General features: G+C 53.0%; 1 protein-coding gene across 2 annotated transcripts; it reads right to left on the bottom strand.

The window, feature by feature from the left end:
• Nucleotides 1-1,784: 1,784 nt before the first annotated feature.
• Nucleotides 1,785-16,874, bottom strand: LOC143839310 (arf-GAP with Rho-GAP domain, ANK repeat and PH domain-containing protein 1-like). Of its 2 annotated transcripts, none has more exons than XM_077341145.1 (9): nt 16,763-16,874; nt 13,480-13,593; nt 12,721-12,857; nt 12,077-12,159; nt 10,429-10,479; nt 9,575-9,638; nt 5,283-5,441; nt 4,293-4,332; nt 1,785-3,225 (listed from the first exon to the last, which is right to left on the bottom strand). In XM_077341145.1, the coding sequence occupies exons 2-8, from the start codon at nt 13,502-13,504 to the stop codon at nt 4,315-4,317; spliced, it is 537 nt and encodes a 178-aa protein (XP_077197260.1). In that variant the 5' UTR covers nt 13,505-13,593; nt 16,763-16,874; the 3' UTR covers nt 1,785-3,225; nt 4,293-4,314. The 2 variants fall into 2 exon arrangements, with proteins under 2 accessions (XP_077197260.1, XP_077197259.1); XM_077341144.1 differs by having other exon boundaries at nt 1,786-3,225; nt 12,715-12,857.
• Nucleotides 16,875-20,055: the final 3,181 nt, after the last annotated feature.

Below are 20,055 nucleotides of genomic sequence, written 5' to 3'. Positions count from 1 at the left end.
TCGGTTTCCATGGCACAGAAAAAGGAAAGTGAAAACAGTTCCTGGGAGTTTGTGGTTGCTGTTTTTGCCCTCATCTCACAGCTAACTTATGGCAACCCTGTGAGGTCTTCAAAGCAAGAGACATCCGGAGATGGGTCACCGTGGCCTGCCTCCATGGAGCCACCCTGGACTTCCTTGCTGCTCCCTCCTCCAAGGAGTAACCAGGGCCGACCCTCAAATACTTGAAGGGATGTTGTATAGAGGATGGGGCAGTGGTTTTCTGTTGCCCCAGAGGGTTAAATTCAAAATAAATTCAAAAGGATTTTTGGCTAAATATCCGGAAGGTGTTCCTGACAGTTAGAGCGGATACTCAGTGGAACAGGCGTCCTCGGGAGGTGGTGGGTTCTTTTTTGGAGGTTGTTAAGCAGAAGATAGTCATCTGATGTTATGAACAGAGGCAGGTGGGGACTGGGTGGGCAGGAGGGGATGGGCCAGGGTTTGTCTTTTCTTGCCCTTCTTTGCAGACCCAGGGAATTGCTGATCGCCACTGTGGGGATGGGAGGTGAATTTCCTCCAGGCCAGGCTGGATTCTGGAGATTTTTGTTGGAAGCGTCACTTGGGCATGAAATTGGGTCACTGTGGGTGGTCAGGTAGTTGTGAGTTCTTGCACTGTGCAGAGGGTTGGACTAGATGACCCCGGAGGTCCCTTCCAACGGTATGATTCTAGAATTCTATGGCTCTACTTCGCTTCTGAGACCTGACAAGATCAGACTAGCCTGGGCCATCCAGGTCAAGGCAAGAGACACACCGAGGTGGTTTGCCTGGCTTGCCTCTGTGTAGCCACGCTAGACTTTCTTGCTGGTCTCCCATCCAAATATAAACCTTGGCCAACCCTGCTGACCTTGAAGGAAAGTGATCGAGTGCCTCCCTGCCACTGGTGGTTTTGGGGCTCCTGATGCCTCCGGTTGCCACCCCTTCCCACTTTTTCAAGAGCCAGGGTGGTCTTCCCTGTGCAGCCAACTGGGTGACTTTGGCCCAGTCTCAGTTCTACGAGAGCTCTCTCAGCTCCTCCTCCCTCACAGGGTGCCTGTTGTCTGCAAAGGAAGGGAAAGGTGTTTCGGACTCCTCCAGGTCAGTGCCATCTGTAGCGGGTTGGACTAGATGGCTCTGGAGGTCCCTCCCAACTTGACGATTCTACGAAAAGCAGGGTATAAAAACCCACCTCTTCTTCTTCTCATCCACAGCCTACCCCTAACAGCCCCTTGCAGCACTCCAGCTATGCTCAAAGGTACTCTGTTCGTGTTCCATTCAGCAACTATGTGGATACTGGCCACGTTGGAGAAAGAGTCTAGAGCAGGGGTAGTCAAACTGCGGCCCTCCAGATGTCCATGGACTACAGTTCCCATGAGCCCCTGCCAGCATTCGCTGGCAGGGGCTCATGGGACCTGCAGTCCATGGACATCTGGAGGGCCACAGTTTGACTACCCCTGCTCTAGAGCTTGAACGGAAAAGGGGGCACTGAGCCACGGCAGCAGCAGCGATCTTCTCCCTGGGGCGGCTGGGGGGAATTCAAGCCCAGGGGCCATGCAATGAGGAGGGACACGCTCACGCCCCAACGATCTTTGGATTCCCCAGAAAGGCCAATCAACAGCAGAGTTCTGTGGACGTCCCACAGATATTTAATATTACAAAAGAGACAAAAAATGAGAAAAGATTTTGGCTAAGAAGGGTGGTGCCTGCCCTCCTCCCCAGCTCGCCAGCAGTGGTCCCAGACTCCCCCCCCCCCCAATCCAGTACCACAGCCGAAGAGGGCAGCAAAGGAATTGCCCCCAATGGGTACCCTGCCCCCCACCCCACGTCAGGCCGGTCTGATCAACCGCCCGACTCTTCTCCGGATCCAGCATTCTTTCGTATTTTGTCCCAGCCTCCTTGCAAACCCTGCTTCATTGACCTCTTGCAACGTCTCTCAAAGATCTTCACTCAACTTGTCCAAAGAAGCTGGGCCACCAATTTCCCCCAACTCAATCCTCGGCCCTCTCCCAAAGCCCACCCAAAGCTTTTTCCCTTTGCAGTTCTCATTTGGAGTTCTCTCAGTCCAGTTTCCAGAATCCATTTTTGGTTCCCCATACATCATCCAAATTATCATCAGACCCTAAGAAACTAAGAAGAGCCCTGCTGGGTCAGGCCAGGGAGGGTCCAGCATCCAGTCCAGCCTCCTGCCTCACCCAGCAGCCAGCCAGGTCCTCTGCAGGGCCAGCCACAGGGCAGAGAGGCCGAGGCCTTCCTAAGAGAGAGCCCTGCTGGGTCAGACCAGGGGGGGTCCCTCCAGTCTAGTCTCCCGTCTCACCCAGGGGCCAGCCAGTTCCCCTGCAGGGCCAGCCACAGGGCAGAGAGGCCGAGGCCTTCCCCTGAGAAGACCCTCAAAAGAGCCCTGCGGGGTCAGGCCAGAGAGGGTCCCTCCAGTCCAGCCTCCCGTCTCCCACAGGGGCCAGCCAGTTCCTCTGCAGGGCCAGCCACAGGGCAGAGAGGCCGAGGCCTTCCCCTGAGAAGACCCTCAGAAGAGCCCTGCTGGGTCAGACCAGGGAGGGTCCCTCCAGTCCAGCCTCCCGTCTCACCCAGGGGCCAGCCAGTTCCTCTGCAGGGCCAGCCACAGGGTAGAGAGGCCAAGGCCTTCATAAGAGTATCAGAAGAGCCCTGCTGGGTAGGCCAGGGAGGGTCCCTCCAGTCCAGCCTCCCATCTCACCCAGGGGCCAGCCAGTTCCTCTGCAGGGCCAGCAGCCGGTCATGGAGTCTGAGGTCTTCCCTTAAAATTGCCTTCCATCCAGCAAAGTCCAGCAACCCTCCGGCATAGATTCGCAGTCCACAACGTCCTCCCAGTGAGGAGACATGCTTGGCTGTTTCCCTCTAAGGTACGCCAGACGACAGGTTGGGGAAAGGCCACAGGTAGACCAAGTTGCCGGGTGGACAGTCTCATTGGTCCGTGCTGGGGGTGGGGGCTCAGTTCACTAGAGGGGTGGGGATCCTGGTTGCTGCATTGATTGAAAGCCGGTCCAACCTCCCTAGGAAGTCCTCTGATGCTTTCCACCCATTTCCTCGATTGCTCCAATGGGTTTCTTCTTGGCTTTTTGGGGCGACGGGCAGTTCCAAAGCCTTTGGCCCCCATTTCCCCCCCTCCCTCCCCTCCTTGCTGGTCCAGCCAGGAATAGGCCAAGAGATCGTCCGGGATTCCTCTGCTTACCCACAAACCTGCAAATACAAAGGGGAAAGGATGCAAAATCTACCAAAAGACATTGAAAGCGCATAAAATGATCCGCAGCCCCTGCAGATGGGGTGCAAAGCATGGGAAAAGAAAGTTACTCCTTCCTGTCCTGTAATATTAAAGTGAAAGGGGCAATGAGGTTGATGCAGAAGGTCCGGGAGGGGCAAAACAAAATATTTCTTTACACAGAGAGTGATTCGGATGTGGGATTCGCTCCCAGAGGAGGGAGGACAGGAACAGGCCCAGGACTAAACATCTGTAAAACGGGATTAGATAGCTTTAACCAGGAGCAAGGGAATTTTCATCTGGGGTCTAAATGCTGATTGAGAAGGTGTCAGGGGAGGAGGGGGATTAAAAAAGGGAGGAAATCATAACAGCCCTGGTGCCCCTACCCAAGAAGGCCTGAAACTTTTGAGCCACAAGGAAAAGTGAAATGTATACATTTCTTTAAAATATGCGCTAATTAAAAACTCAGCCCTGAGTCTGCACACAGAGGCATTTGGCCAAAGGTTTTCCAGCTTCCAAGAGGGAGTCGCCACCAAACTGTGATGCTCAAAACTCTTGACATATGTAAGATCTGCAGTATGCATAACTGAGCAGAAATTAAAGGGTGTCCTGCAGGGGGCACCAGAGGAGGTGTGCACTTAGCATAGATAGGATAGAAACTTCCCAATGATTTTCCAGTTATCTCCTCCAGGGTCCTGATTGGCTCGATAGGAGACTTCCTGCTTCTTGAGCCCACTTCCTCCCTGCTTGCCTCCAGAACCGTTGTTGAACAGAAGATTGACCGCAGACAACAGCTACCTAGATGGTTAGGTCTCTCTCTCTCTCCACAGATGTTTCTCTTCTGAATAAAAGCTATTTCCTTATTTAAGCAGCTCCGCTCTCCCTGCATATTCTAACTGCCAACCAAAAGTAGCCCAGGGAATTGAGCTGGCAAACTGCCCGCAGGTGGGCACCTTTGCTGAGACTGCTTGCCCTGCAGGCTCAGGGCCGCCTCTCGCTTATTTGAGGGGCTGGTCAGCATCTCCAGCCCAGGGAAAGGGGCTCTCACCTGACACATCTGTCATCCAGGTTCATAGGTCCCGCAGCAGCTGGAAGGGGGGAAAGCAACAGGTCAGACGGGGCAATGGGAGAGGGCGTAGCTTTGGGCAGGGGTGGCCAAACCGTGACTCTCCAGACATCCATGGACTACAATTCCCATGAACCCCTGCATCATGCCCCAGACTAGACTTTGTGGCCAATAGCCACGGATGGGCCTCTGCTCCAGATGTTGGAGCTCTTGAAGCTGTCTGTGCTTATATTCTTGAGCTCACTTCCTCCCCGCTTGCTTCCAGAACAGTTGTTGACCTTTAAGGCTATACGCAGCTTGGGTCCTACCTACCTGCGGGACTGTTTACCTCCTTATACCTTCCGCAGGGCACTTCACTCTGCTGCTGTATTTTACTGGGGGGGGGGGAGGGTAAGGTTTGAGGATTTTATTGTTGTAAGATTTTATGTTACCATGTTTTATATGTATGTTGTAAACCGCCACGAGCCAGTTCACTGGGAGCGGCGGTCTAGAAATCAAATTAAAAATAAATAAGATATCCGTCACCACTTCCAGCGGCGAGGAATTCAACGCATTTATCTCTTCCTTTCCTCGGCTCTAAGCTCATTAGTTTCATGGCGTGGCCAAGAGTTCTTGTCTTGTCGCAAAGGGAGAAAATGACTTCTTTCTCTACCTTCTCTATCTCAGGGGTAGTCAAACTGCGGCCCTCCGGATGTCCATGGGCTACAATTCCCATGAGCCCCTGCCAGCGAACGCTGGCAGGGGCTCATGGGAATTGTAGTCCATGGACATCCGGAGGGCCGCAGTTTGACAATCCCCATGTGTAATTTTGTAAACCCCTGTCATGTCCCCCTCTCCATCGTCATTTCTCCAAGCTAAAGAGCCCGAACCACTTCGGAAACCCTTCCAAGCCCAAAGGGCAAGGTTCCCGAACTTCCCGTCTCAGTCCCCACAATGCACTGGGTGTGAGGCTCTCGGCCCCCCCCCGCTCACCGTCAGCGGGTCGGTGGTGAAGGCCGCCACGCTGTTCCTCATCTCGTTCTCGCTGCCCCGCAAAGGGATCAGGGAGATGTTGCCCAGACGGGCGTCCTGCTGGATGCGGGAGGCACGCACTTTGGAGCTCTCCGACGGCCACAGGTTGTTGGCGCCATGCTGGGAAGGTGAGAAAGAGAAGACAGAACAGGTGAGGTTGGGTGAAGATGGGAAAACAGCCACGAGAAGTGCAGAAAGAAGAATCCAGAGGCTGGAACAAGAACACGAAAAAAATCTCAATAAAGACACGTTAGTGGAGATCTGGCAACTCAAAAACCAATTCCGCACGTTAGCAAGGGAAGAGGCGTAGAAAAATAACTAGAATAACTAAAGCAAGAGGCATTTTGAACATGTGAGCAAACCCAGCAGATATTTGGCGTATTGTCTTAGGAAGGAGACGGGGAAAAGTGTAATCACGGGCGTAAAGAAAGGGGCTCGAATTACTATGAAGAAAAGGAAATGCAAGAACAATTTGTGCTTTCTCGGGATTATAGAAGTCTGTCTCAGAAGGAGGAAGGAGGGACTATTTCAAAGACATCCTGACCGCCAAGTTCACACCAGAACACAGGAAAAATTTTTAAATCAAACAGCAACAACGCAAGAAGTTTCCTAGGCAATAAAAAATATGCAAAAAAAAATAAATAACAAAACTCTATGACTGTTTGGGCTAAGTGCCCTGTATTTCGAAGAAGTCTTAATGACAGCAGAATAAAAAGTTTAAAAAGAGATAAAAGACAGAGACAATCACCCTGATGTGGCAAGAGACATACACACCATTAATATATAAAGGAGGCAGTGATTCAACGCTGACACAGTCATGGGGACCTATTTCTTGGCTGAACATAATTACAAAATCTTTGCGACAATACTGGCAGAACGATTATGAAAATGTATAACAAATCTCATTCCCGCTCATCAAACAGGCATTGTGCCAAAGAGGTACATGAATGGGAATATACCGTTTGTAACAGATGCAATCGGATTTGTGAACTAGGGAGAAAAGAAAGCAGCGTTTTTAATTCTGGCTGCCGAGGAAGTGTTTGACATTTTAATACGGCCTTTTCTATTGGACATTTGAACTGTGGCCCTGAATTCTGCAAATCGAGGAAAGGTCTATATTCCAACCAACAAGCAAAGATAAGTGGGACATTTAACACGGGTGTCCTTTGTCACCCCTACTGTTTATCCCAACATTAGAGACTTCAGCTTCAAGGCTCAGAAAAGACGCAGGGAATAAAAGAATAGATGAGAACAGCCTTCCTCAACTTTTCTTACCCTTGAGAAACCCTTGAAACATTCTTCAGGCTTGCAGAAACCCCAGAAGTGGTGAGATCCTGCAGAACAGGGCTGGGAAGCAGAGCTGTGGACACGCCCAGCAGGGCCCCTCCCCTTCCCACCCCCTCCAGGCCCTCCACTGGCCATTCTGGGAGGGGAGGGCAAGTCAACATGAACATATATGGTCATAAAGGTAAAGGTAAAGGTATCCCCTGTGCAAGCACTGAGTCATGTCTGACCCTTGGGGTGACGCCCTCTAGCGTTTTCATGGCAGACTCAATACGGGGTGGTTTGCCAGTGCCTTCCCCAGTCATTACCGTTTACCCCCCAGCAAGCTGGGTCCTCATTTTACCGACCTCGGAAGGATGGAAGGCTGAGTCAACCTTGAGCTGGCTGCTGGGATTGAACTCCCAGCCTCATGGGCAGACAGCTTCAGACAGCATTTCTGCTGCCTTACCACTCTGCGCCAGAAGAGGCTCTTTATATATATCACCTGATAAATGTTTCACAAATTTTATATATATAAATTAACTCCTACCCATCTGGGAAATCCAGGGCCATCAAGAAACCTGATCAAAACAGAAAGATCATTGACTACAATGGATCTACACTACTCTAGCTAGAAACAGAAGAGGAACAAGTGAAAAATGTATGACCAAATGGATGCAGAATTTTAGAGAGCAGATATCTACGGATCAATGGGACCGGTTGGACCCAGGCCGTGGCAGGGATGAAGCTTGCCCTCCCGGGTAGGGGACCACCAGGAATTTTTTCATTAAAAGTCCAATCCGGCCACTTTTCAGCCCCTTAATTCCTGTCCAAATTCTATTTTGGAACCACAGGACTCCAACAAAAAAAGTCAGGTCCCTCTACACAGCCTCGATTTGTCTCAGGGTCATCCAAGGAAGGGAGAGCAATTTAACCCTTCAACTTCCACTTGATTTTGCTATTCAAAACCAGCTCCCCCCCCCCCATTAAAAAGGGGACAAATGGCGTTGAAGGGTTAAACCTCCCTTTCTGCATGGAATTTTATGAACAGACACTTTGTCTGGTCTGTTTAGGCCCATAGGCACAGAAACTAAAAAAGTGATATAATTACAGGACACGGAGATGTGATTAAAATTTCACGTCTCTCTTAAATCGCAGCAGTTTGACGCTGCTCCAAAATGCATTTCATGTGAATCAGTGGAACAAGGTTGATTTTCCCACAGGTTGAAGTGGACTGCCTGCATGGAGCTTCCGCCCATGTGCAGAGCTGAGCATGGCCTTCTCCGTGTAGCTACTGATTCATTAATGTTATCTCTGGCCCTACTTTCTCCCAGGCACTCCAAGTGGCTTTCAGAGTGAGGCCAAGAGAGAAGTCTGAGTCCAGGGGCAGAACAAAGGCCAACGAATTAAAATCAAAAACCTCGTGGCTGCCTGGAATTTCAGCAGCCCAAATGAAGATATGACCGGAACTAATTTTTCAATGTACATTTCAAATGCTACCTAGACATAGAAGACAGAATACTGACGGAGTGGCAAAGACTTTCCTTTAACCTCTGCTATATTAAAAGCTGCAGCTAAGTAGGCAGAACTGACAAAATGTGTGACACAGAATGTGAGGGAGAAACTAAAAAGAGTTGGTTCTTCTATGCCACTTTTCTCTACTCGAAGGAGGCTCAGAGCGGCTTCCATTCACCTTCCCTTCCTCTCCCCACAACAGTCACCCTGTGAGGGAGGGGAGGCTGAGAGAGCCCTGAGATTCCTGAAGAAGAAGAAGAGTTGGTTCTTATATGCCACTTTTCTCTACCCAAAGGAGGCTCAAAGTGGCTTACAGTCGCCTTCCCATTCCTCTCCCCACAACAGACACCCTGTGAGGGAGGGGAGGCTGAGAGAGCCCTGAGATTACTGAAGAAGAAGAAGAGTTGGTTCTTATATGCCACTTTTCTCTACCCAAAGGAGGCTCAAAGCGGCTTACAGTCGCCTTCCCATTCCTCTCCCCACAACAGACACCCTGTGAGGGAGGGGAGGCTGAGAGTGAAGAAGAAGAGTTGGTTCTTATATGCTGCTTTTCCCTACCCGAAGGAGGCTCAAAGCGGCTCACAGTCGCCTTCCCTTTCCTCTCCCCACAACAGACACCCTGTGGGGTGGGTGAGGCTGAGAGAGCCCTGAGATTACTGAAGAAGAAGAAGAAGAGTTGGTTCTTATATGCCACTTTTCTCTACCCGAAGGAGTAACAAAGTGGCTTCCAATCGCCTTCCCTTTCCTCTCCCCACAACAGACACCCTGTGAGGGAGGGGAGGCTGAGAGTGAAGAAGAAGAGTTGGTTCTTATATGCTGCTTTTCCCTACCCGAAGGAGGCTCAAAGCGGCTCACAGTCGCCTTCCCTTTCCTCTCCCCACAACAGACACCCTGTGGGGTGGGTGAGGCTGAGAGAGCCCTGATATTCCTGCTCGGTCAGAACAGTTTTATCAGTGCCGTGACTAGCCCAAGGTCACCCAGCTGGTTGCATGTGGGGGAGCGCAGAATCGAACCTGGCTCGCCAGATTAGAAGTCCGCACTCCTAACCACGACACCAAAGGGCTCTACTGAAGAAGGAGGAGGAGGGTTGGTCTTCATGCTGTACTGAAAGGTGCCCCGTACACAAATTGCCAGGGGTCAGATGGGGAGACGTCTGGCGGTGCTCACGGGACCTCCCTCCTCCTGAAGCTCAGCAGAAGCCCCGTGAATAATGCAAATGAGGAGGATGTCCTGATATGCTCAATCTGCATAATTTATACAGGTCGCAGGATTCCGTCCCAGCAGTCGACAGAGACGGCTGCCCTCAGCACAGAATCCCGCATGCTCCGCTGGTTATCTAGTTCACGGCCCTCCGCCTCGGTCTTTTGCTTGCGCCCAGGACGGGAGCAGAGGGAATTCCGGTGCCTGTGCAGGAGGGAGCCCAATTCCCCCACCACCACCAGCCCCACGAATAGAAGGACCAGCCCAGGGCTCACCTGCACGGACAGGAAGGTTGCAAACCACTCCCGCTGTTCCTGCTGAGTGTCGCAGCACAGATACCTGCCGGAGGAAGGGACAGAGAGGGGAAGCTGCACGCTGTGGCCACTTCAGGAACGACTCCAGTTAGGCTGGGCTCCTTCTTCAGAGCTGCCTTAAGTGGCCCATCGTGGTCAGTGTTGTCTACTCAGGCAGCTGCTTTCCAAGGGCTCCAGGCTTCACCTGGAGACGTCAGGGACTGAACCTGGGGCCTTCTGCAGTCTAAGCAGAGGCTCTGCCACTGAGCTAAGCTTGGGCACAGGTGAATCAGGCCGTCCTTCTATGGTCCACCACGGCCAGGACTGTTTGCTCAGAGCATCAGCGGCTCTTCAAGGCCTCAGGCTTCAACTCCGACCTGGTGAGGTGCCAGGATCTGAACCTAAGACCTCCCGCCTGCCAGGTTCTCCCACAGCCCCTCCCAATCATTCCACAAGCCCCTGACTCTCCTTCTGCAGGCCGTGCTTTGAGGGAGGCAGGCCAACGAGGGCTGGAGCACCCCCCTGCCTGGCGCATCCGTGAGTCAGACTGCGGGGTCAGCCAGGGAGACAAAACTCTGGACAAAGCCATTGAAAGTTCACATCCCGATAGAGTCACTCCGTGCTCTCCTCATTCTCCCCTGGACAACGTCCTACTGGAAGCCCTCCAAAGAGGGTGGAGACCCCAATGTGGGGCTGAGGCAAAGCATCTGCCCACCAAAGGACCACAGCAAATCCCCCCCCCCAGTTTCTCAGAACTCAAAGGTTCAGTGCCCCTGGATGTGGAGGTTCTGCGGGGGGAAGCCTATTTGGGGCAGGGAAAGAAGAAGGCTGCATACCACTGCTGCTTCTCTTGCTTGTCGTTCTCAAAGAAGATGGTGAATCCCCAGCTGAGAGACAGAGAGAGAGAGAGAGGAGAAGATTCAGGAGGAGCCCGACTCTGCCTGCCCCTTCCCTGCCTAATTTAATGATCCCATCTTGGGATTGTTTTGAGAACTTATTGGCTGCTGCATCTTGTGCTTTTACTGTTGTATTGGTGCCTGTGGTTTTGACGGGTATTTTATCGAGGTTTTTAAATGAATTTTGTAACCTGCCACGAGCCGTATGGGAGTGGCGGGTAATAAATCTAATGAATGAATGAATGAATGAATGAATGAATGAATGAATGAATGAATGAATGAATCAATGAATGAATGAATGAATGAATGAATCAATGAATGACACAATCTCATCCAGACGGTCATTAGAACGCCGTGGGCATCTGTCCCAGCCTCCAGTCACTCCGTCCCTGCAGGTGCCAGCTGCCAACTCTGGCATCACCCTGCTCACTCCCGTGAGGAGAGGTAGGCTGCACTGGACTCTGGGTGCTCAAACGAGAGGAGGCGGAACCCCCCCCCCTTTGCCTGGCCTGTGGGCATCAGCAGCAGGCTGCCAGCACCCACGGCAATGGCACAGGGTGGCCAACAGCTCACCTGGCCCCACAAGCAGCCTGGCGCGGCTGGTGGTTGGCCTTGACCCAGGAGGAAATGGGAGGGGGTAAAAGGGCTGGCCGGAATGAGGAAGGGGAGTTTGGAAGAGAGAGAGACGGGAAGAAAGAGGGGGACCAAAGCGAAGGCCAAAACGCAGAGAGAGTGTCACCCTGGTCTCCGTGTTTCTTCCCTTCTCTCTCTCTCTTTCAAACTCGCCTTCCGCATTCCGGCCAGCCCTTTGACCCCCTCCCATTTCGAGGGGAAGGAGCAAGCAGAACTGGGCTGGTGCTGGGGAAATCTCGCCTGGGTTCTTTCTTTGACGGTGGGATGGATGAGCCCCCCCCCCCCCCCGGCCAGGGGCAAGGAGACCCTTCCCGGGAGAAAAAGCCCGACTCGGGGAGAGGGGAGTCCCCATCTCCAACAGGCCTCCCAACTCCAGGTCCTGGAGATTTCAGGAGGGGGCCTGGGGAGGGGGACCCCCAGCAGGGGTGGGTCACACCAAAGGGCCCCCTCCAGAGCAGCCCTTTCCTCCAGGGAGACTAGAGACCAGTTGTGATTCTGGGAGCTCTCCAGGCCTTACCAGGAGACTGGCAACCCTAGTCACACCAACACAACTCCCTTATAGTAAAAAAAAAAAAAATCCAACCCCTCTCCCGGGTTCAGCGAGAAGGTCCGAACCTGGGGCTGCCCCTCCCTCCCCCCCACCCCCCAAGGGAGGCAGAGCTCTGGGCTCCGGGGAAGTCCAGCGGGAGAGAACAACGTTCCTCCGGGCCTGTGCTGAGCACCTCTGCCCTCTGCTGGCGGCCGGCAGGAGTGCATGGTGGGGAGGGGCACCACGTCCTCTCCCAGAACAAGCAGTGTCACCCTCCCCTCCTGCCTGGTCCTTCTCACTAGAGATGCTGCTGGGGATTGAACCGGGGACCTTCTGCCTGCCAAGCGGAGGCCCTGCCAAACAGGCCCTACATTAGCATTCCCTGAGCGCCGGCCCAGAAGAGGAGACCCAAAGCAGAACACGCACCAGGTGGAAGGGCGGACTTTCTTTTTGATTCCCAGGTAGACTTTCAGATTCTTCACCGGCCACTCCTTCTCTGGCTTGTGGCTCTGGAGACAGAGAGGACAGGAAATCGAAGTGAAGACAGAGACATTTCTGAAAGCAAACAGGGGCCACTCTCCTGGCACCACACCTGCTCTCCAGGTGACAGAGGTCCGTTCCCCTGCAGAAAGCGGCTCCTCAGGAGGGCGGAGTCTGTGCCTTTATACCCTGCTGAGGCCCTTCCCAAACCCTGCCCTCTCCCGGCTCCACCCCCAAATCCTTGAGGAATAAGTGGGCAACCTCAGGCCCTGCCAAGCAAGTGTGGACTGGCCTAGATCAGGGGTAGTCAACCTGTGGTCCTCCAGATGTCCATGGACTACAATTCCCATGAGCCCCTGCCAGTGTTCGCTGGCAGGGGCTCATGGGAATTGTAGTCCATTGACATCTAGAGGACCACAGGTTGACTCCCCCTGGCCTAGATGGTGGAGGCCCCCAGCGGAGGGCACAGGGGAGGGGGGCTGCCCCCTAGCCGAGACCCCAGCCTCCCTGCCGGAATGACTGTGGGAGAGGTGGGCAGGAGGCCGAGGCAGCAGGGGCCCGATCCCGGGGTCTCCGCCACGTACCCGCACCTCCTTGTAGAGCCGCAGGAACTCCTTGGTCAGGATGAAGTAGCGGTCGTGGAAGCCGGTGCTGAGGCCCAGGCCCAGGACGTTCTTCTCCTCGCGGAAACGCATCATGCCGTGCTTGCTGTCGCCCGCCTTGCTGGCTGGGGGAGGAGGGAGGGGTCAGGGGGGGCCCAGCAGCAAGCCTCCCGCGAAAGGCAGACGGGGGAGGAGAGACCCAAACCACACTGGACCGGGGCAGTCGGTTCCGACCTGCGCAAAAGCCTCGGGAAGCTGCGGGACCAGCCCAGAGGAGGACCGGCCGAATGTCCAGGGTTTGGCAAACTTAATAAAACGGCTCAGGGGGGGCATTTCGAGAAGGCAAAAGTTGCTGCACTTCCAGGGGAGGCACAGGGCTGCGGGCGATGCGGCGGCGGCTGCTGGGGATGATCTCGGGCGGTGCGCACTTGCCCCGCGCTCGCCGCATTATGCCTCTGCTCCTCATCTATTTATATCGTTTCTTGCATCATTTAACATGTCGTGTTTAATACAGGCCTTTGTCTTAAGCAGCCTTGCGATGGAGAGGGATGGGAAAGGGGCATTCGCAGCCGGCAGGAGGTTGCAGGGGCCACAGGAAGAGACGGCTTAGGAAGGGGGACCGAGAGGTTCACAGGGGAGAGAGAGGCCTGTCAGCATCGGCTAGCCATGGCGACGGAGGGGAACCTCCGCATTCAGAGGCAGTCTACCTCTGGCTAGGTCTGACCCAGCAGGGTCTTCCGGCCTTACCTGTGTAGACCAGCATGTGCTCCATGGCCACCTGTCTCTTCACCACCAGGAAGCTGTCCTTGCCCAGGCTGTGCACGATGGGAAGGACCTTCTCGCTGTAGTGCAAGGGCCGCTCTGCAGGGAGAGAAACGGGAGGCGCTCGGGAGGGGCCGGGGAACCCTGCTCCACGCGTCCCTCTGGCTCAGCCTCCACGGCAGCCGACAAGGGGTTTTAGGTGCAAGGCCCTCGGACCACCACCCCTTCCTCAGCTCTCCTGGGGCAGGGGTCTCCAGGTGGGAAACAAAGGGATAAGCTGGCCAAACGGTGGAGATGGGGAAAAAAGAGTCCAAAGAATGTAGAAAGTAGAAATAATTCTAATTCTATATTCCTGTATGGTAGTTAACCTGTGGTCCTCCAGATGTTCATGGACTACAATCCCCATGAGCCCCTGCCTGCACACTCAGTACTCCTGCTGTAAGGTACAAAGCTGTTTAGCTTATATCTAAATTTATTTCCATTAAGTGCTTCACAAACAGAGAAGCAATACACCAGTCAAAAGTTATCCATAACATAAACCTGTCAGAGAAGAAGAAAAAGAGCTGTTTTTTTAATATCCTGCTTTTCAACCCCGGAAGGAGCCTCAAAGCAGCTTAAAAGCGCCTTCCCTTTCCTCTCCCCACAACAGACACCCTGTGAGGGAGGGGAGGCTGAGAGAGCCCTGAGATTACTGAAGAAGAAGAGTTGGTTTTTACATGCCACTTTTCTCTACTCGAAGGAGTCTCAAAGCGGCTTCCAATCACCTTCCCTTTCCTCTCCCCACAACAGGCACCCTGTGAGGGAGGGGAGGCTGAAAGAGCCTTGAGATTACTGCTCTATGAGAACAGCACTATCAGGACTTTGACTGTCCCAAGGGCACCCAGCTGGCTGCAAGTGGAGCAAGGAATCAAGCCCGATTTGCCAGATTAGAAGCTGCCACTCTTAACCACTATACCACGCTGACTCCCTACAGTTAAGATTATTGAAATAAATTACATTTATAAATAAATGTATTTAATGAGGCTTCTGGGGTGATTTATTATTTCACATATGATTGCCTGGATTGCCAGGGTTATGGTCATCTGGATTACCATTTCATTGATCTATTTATGTCATAGTTTGTACAGACGTAATTTGGTATTAAGAGGACTGTATTCTCCCTCTTCTTGGTCTTGTGGATTGCTACGGCTGGGTTAATATCTGCCACTCTATCGGCAGCATTTCCGGCAGACACACTGTGTGACAGAAAGCACACCCACAGCTGCCTTCTGCTGAATCAGGCCGCCAGCCCTGCCAGGTTGGTATTGGCTGCACAGACCAGCAAGTGGCTCTCCGGGTTGCACATCACCCCCTACCTGGCCCTAAAAGGGATTGAACCTGGAAATTTCTGTAGGCTAGCAGAAGCTCTTCCATTGAGCCACAGCCCCCCCCCTGTGGCTCTCCAGGGTTACAGGTAGAGCTCTTTCCCATCCCCTCTTGCCTGGTCCCTTTTCACTGGGGATGCCAGGGATTGAACCTGGCACCTTCTGCATGCCAAGCAGAGGCTCTGTCCCTGAGCCAGGGTCTCCGGTCAAGGTCTTTCCCCTCCCCTCCTGCCTAGTCCTTTCAACTGGAGATGCCAGGGATTGAACCTGGGACCTTCTGCATGCCCAGCAGAGGCTCTGCCCCTCAGCCACAGCCCCCTTTCTCTGCCTCTCCAGGGTCTCAGGCTGAGGTCTTTCCCTTCCCCTCCTGCCTGGTTCCTTTAACTGGAGAAGCTATTGGGGATTGAACCAGGGACGTCCTGCATGCCAAGCAGGGGCTCTTCCTCTGAATGCTTTTTAAAACTCACAGATTGTTTTGAAATATTATCTTGTCTACACCTGCAGTCATGCAGTGAAGCATTCTGGAGCTGTGGGGGGGGAGGGGACAGCTGTTGCCAAACCAGCTCAGAAAATATTTGCACAGGCTATAAAATCTTTCACAGCCGACCGCCAGCTCTCTCAGCCCCACCCACCTCTCAAAACATCTGGTGGTCCCCAAGGAAGGGGTTGGTGGTCATTGTGGGGGCCTGGGCACCAATGCCAGAGATGAGGCCTGAAAAGAAGCAGCCCACCGATTCAGACAAAAGCCCAAACAAGAAGAAGGATTGAGGAAATAAAAGTAGGAAATAAAGATGTTAATCAAAAAGAGGTGTTAAAAATTATTGCTTTCATTTAGATTATTTTTCTTTTCAAAAATCAACTTGGGGCATGGCCAAAATGGGGTCTGGATAGAATCATAGAATCATAGAATCATAGAGTTGGAAGGGGCCATACAGGCCATCTAGTCCAACCCCCTGCTCAACGCAGGATCAGCCCTAAGCATCCTAAAGCATCCAAGAAAAGTGTGTATCCAACCTTTGCTTGAAGACTGCCAGTGAGGGGGAGCTCACCACCTCCTTAGGCAGCCTATTCCACTGCTGAACTAGAATAATAGAATCCTAGAGTTGGAAGGGGCCATAGAGGCCATCTAGTCCAACCCCCCTGCTCTACGCAGGATCAGCCCTAAGCATCCTAAAGCATCCAAGAAAAGTGTGTATCCAACCTTTGCTTGGAAGACTTCCAGTGAGGGGGCGCTCACCACCTCCTTAGGCAGCCTATTCCACTGCTGAACGACTCTGACTGAGAAAACTTTTTCCTGATAGCTAGCCTATATCGTTGTACTTGAAGTTTAAACCCATTACTGCGTGTCCTCTCCTCTGCAGCCAGCAGAAACAGCATCCTGCCCTCCTCCAAGTGACAACCTTCAAATACTTAAAGAGGGCTATCATTGTCCCCTCTCAACCTCCTTTTCTCCAGGCTGAACATTCCCAAGTCCCTCAACCTATCTTCATAGGGCTTGGTCCCTTGGCCCCAGATCATCTTGGTCCCTTGGCCCCAGATCATGGATACACCATCACCTGCTTCCAAGCACAGAATGCTTCCTCAGTGGCTCAGCCCCCCTGATAAATGGTATTTTCTCACTTATACATTCAGTCCATAGTAGCCTATTATGTCTGTCTCAAAAATAGACATCGGCAAACGGGCCCAAACAGAACGTGATTCCTCCACGTTCTACTTGAGCCCGTTTGTCGATGTCTATTTTTGAGACGGACACAATTGGCAACTAGGAAGTCTGACTGGGCACATAGTGAGAAAATACCCTTTACCAAGAGGGGTGAGGCTTGGGCAGGTGTCCAAAGGAGAAGCAGGTGAGAGAAACAGCCTCCTCCGCAGGGCTCCTGGGGGGCAGCCCCAAGGTCACTCACCTGCCTCATCCCGCTCGCTGACTTCAAAACAACCTCCAGTAATCTTTGTCCTTGGTGACGATTTTCCTCCGGTCCAAGATTTCGAAAGTCAGCTCTTCCGCCGTCATGGTGGGCTGGAATCTGGGGGGGGGGGGGGAGAGACCGTGAATGTGAGACCTTCTCAGCAGCCCTGAGCTCTTTGATAAAAGGTGGCATTTGAGCATCTCCTGCTAATGCTGCAAAGGACAGAGCCGCCTCCCCCTGAGAGGCTGCAAACGAACATCTTGGCAAAAGCAGAACAGCTACAGGGGACCGAAATGCTCCTTGACGTTCTAGGAAGGCCTTTGTGTCAATCTACAGCGCTGCCTCACTAGGAACCACCCCCCCCCCCAAAAAAAGCTACACCTGGGAAAGGTACAGGAAAGGCCCACTGGAAAGAGAAGGAATTTGGAGAACTTTCCCAACAAGGAAAGGTGAAAACCTTCGAGGCTTTCCAGCCCAGGAGGAGAAAGAACACTTGAAACCACCTCATACGGGGTCATCAAAGGCAGTCTTGTCTACTCAGGCGGGCAGCTGCTCTCCAGGGTCTCAGGCAAAGGAAGGTCTCTCCCATCCCCTGCTGCCTGGTCCTTTTATCTGGAGATGCTGCCGGGGATTGAACCTGGGCCCGTCTGCAGGCCAAGGAGAGGCTGGACTGGATGGACCCTCCCTGGTCTGAGGTCCTTATGAGCTCTCCTGGAATTACCGCTTATCTCCTGTTTTACTTTGTTTGTTTTACTTCTCCTGGAGAAAATGGCTGCTTTGACAGGTGAACGGCATGGCTTTCAGCCCCCCCCCCCAAGTCCTCCCTCCACCCTCCTAGGCTCCCTCAAATCTCCAGGTATTTGCATGCCTGGAGTTGGCCACCCTGCCTCTAACGGGCCCCCTTCCCTTGCCTCCCCCGCTCCCCCCCCCCCCGCCGTGTGCACAGGGGCCCCCACCTTAATGTGCTGCTCCGCGTCCGTCTTCTTCTCCTCCAGGTAGACCGTGCAGATGAAGTCACCCGCTGGCTAGAAGGGAGACCGGAATTTGGAAATTGGAAATGGTGTGAAAGTATCTGAGGAAGGCTGCTTGGACTCCCCACAGCTCCGACCCCTGAAAATCCTGGCCCTCTCTCGGGAGCTGCTCCACTCGAATCCAGCCCTCAAGGAAGAGCTGATACCCTCTCTGCAGGGACGCCCCAAAGGCATCTTCCCAGAACCCTTCTTGGATGCGCCTCAGAGCTTAGCTGAGCATTGTGTTTCCTCAGAAATTTCCAGAAGGGACATTTCCAGAAATTCCAGAAGTCTAAAAACTGTCAGGCTTCTGGAATATGACAATTTCCCATCCGTCACAGGAATGTGAGCATTGTGCTTTCCAGGGAGATGTGACCGAGCTCTTTATATTCTCCCCAGCTGCAAACTGAGCAGACTGAAAACTGAAATATTCATGCTTAGGGGGGTTGCCCAATCTGTCTGCATAAACATTGGACCAACTTGGCTACAGATTTTATATGCTTCCAGTGCATAATAGGGATATGCTTTAAAAATATCGGACTGTTTTGGATTCTGCTGGGAACAACGTGGGCTGAATCCAATTGCCTGAATGCCCTTTCACCGTTTCAGATTTGGACGAATCCAAAAAGGGTTGGGGGTTCTTTGTGCACATGCTTCCCCCTCTTCCCAAGGAGCAGAGAGCATTTCTGCCAAACAGCTGATAATGACAGGTTGACCATTCCCTTTAAAACCCTCCCCAGCCTGTAATTATCATCTGTTTGGCACACCACTCCCCCTTTAAATGCTCACCCTACCTTCGCAGGAGCACCGCCTGCTTTTATATCCCTGACCTTTGCTTCCTCTCCCTTCAACTGGCCCTTTGGGGGACAGGTCACAGTGGATGAGCGATTGGGTTGTGAGTGCCCTGCTACTGCCGGGGGTTGGACTAGATGACCCAGGAGGGCCCTTCCAACTCTAGGATTCTATTCTATGATTCTAGGTGGGGCTAAGAGAGATTCTGTGGCTGGCCTGAGGTCACCCGGCAGGCTTCAGTTGGAGGAGGAGGTGGGGAATCAAGCCCAGTTCTCCAGATTAGAGGCTGCCACTCTTAAGCTGCTGGTTCTTAAGTGTCGTAGCCAAAGAGGCAGCAGAGATGGTGGTTTGGCAGTCCCAATCTGGACACAACAGCCCTTTGCCTCAACCCTTTGCCTGGAGACTCGTGAGCACCCGCTTGCCTGGCATGGAGGCCCCAGCTCTGGCTTTCTCAAGGTGCCTACCTGGGCCCCGCTGGAGGTGCCCGCGATCCGCATCCTCATGATAGCTGCAATCTCCTCCTGCTGCCGCCTCATCTCTGCCTCGTCACCTGTTGGGAGACAGAGCACAAAGGAGGCCACTGAGAGGGGCGGGCTGAGGCCAGGGAGGGACGCGCCGGAGGCAGCCCAGGAAGAGCTCAGGGTGTCAGGAACTCCTTCCAGATGTTGAGAGGGAATTTAGAATCCTAGTGCTTAGGGCCTAAGGTTGCCCTCTAGTAGGAACTCAGGGATTCTCCTGCTGACTGCAGGATTTATTGAGCCGCCTGGGCTTCCCTGCCTGCCACAGCCTCTAGGTGGGGCCTGCGGACCCCCTGGAATGACAGGTCATCTCCAGGCTAGAGGAATCACGTATTTCTTCCGGATGGGCAGCTGAGTTAGTCCGGTCTGCGGCAGGAGAAAAGAGCCAGGGTCCAGGAGCCCCTTCCAGACCAACCAAATTGGGGGCAGAGAAGGAGCAGCGACTCATGAAAGCTTTGCCTCAACCTGACGAAGACCGCATGCGCTCAAAAGCTCCTGCCCTGAATAATCTTTGTTGGTCTTAAAGGTGCTACAGAACTCTGATTTTATTGTACAGATTTTGATAGAATCAGAAGACCTTTATTGGCATAGAAAAAGATGACAGGAAAAACCATTCTAAAGCGTTGATAGTTCACCAGTTACAAGACCTCATGGATTCTGAAATTTTGTTTGTCTTGAAGGTGCTCCTGGACTCTTGCTCTGGTCTCCATCGCAGACAGACCAACCTGGTTACCCATCCCAATTTATCCCCCGAAGGCACCACATGCAGCTGCACAGAATGGAAACCCACCAACCTTATGAGGTACGGACAGAAGGACTCGTGCTCCGGCTGCAGCTGAAGAAATGAGGAGGGACTCCCCAAACCTCCTTCCTGCCACAAACTGAAGGTGCCCCCGGACCCCGGCTCCTTTCTCCGGCTCCAGACCGACTCACACAACCACCCACCTTGATTTGTCTCCAGGGAAGTACC

This window comes from Paroedura picta, chromosome 6 (genome assembly GCF_049243985.1).
Source record: "Paroedura picta isolate Pp20150507F chromosome 6, Ppicta_v3.0, whole genome shotgun sequence".
Lineage (NCBI taxonomy): Eukaryota > Metazoa > Chordata > Lepidosauria > Squamata > Gekkonidae > Paroedura > Paroedura picta.
Note: the sequence above shows the minus strand (reverse complement) of the source record. Positions and strands in the feature narration are given on the sequence as shown.

Bases quoted from the DNA above. Each gene is read 5' to 3' on its own strand.
- LOC143839310 (XM_077341144.1), bottom strand. From the start codon at position 13,504: ATGGAGCACATGCTGGTCTACACAG. The intron at 12,160-12,714 runs GTACGTGGCGGA...CTCTGTCTCCAG, and splicing joins GGCTCTACAAGGAGGTGCGG to AGCCACAAGCCAGAGAAGGA. The intron at 5,442-9,574 runs GTGAGCCCTGGG...TCACCTTCCCAG, and splicing joins CAACCTTCCTGTCCGTGCAG to CATGGCGCCAACAACCTGTG.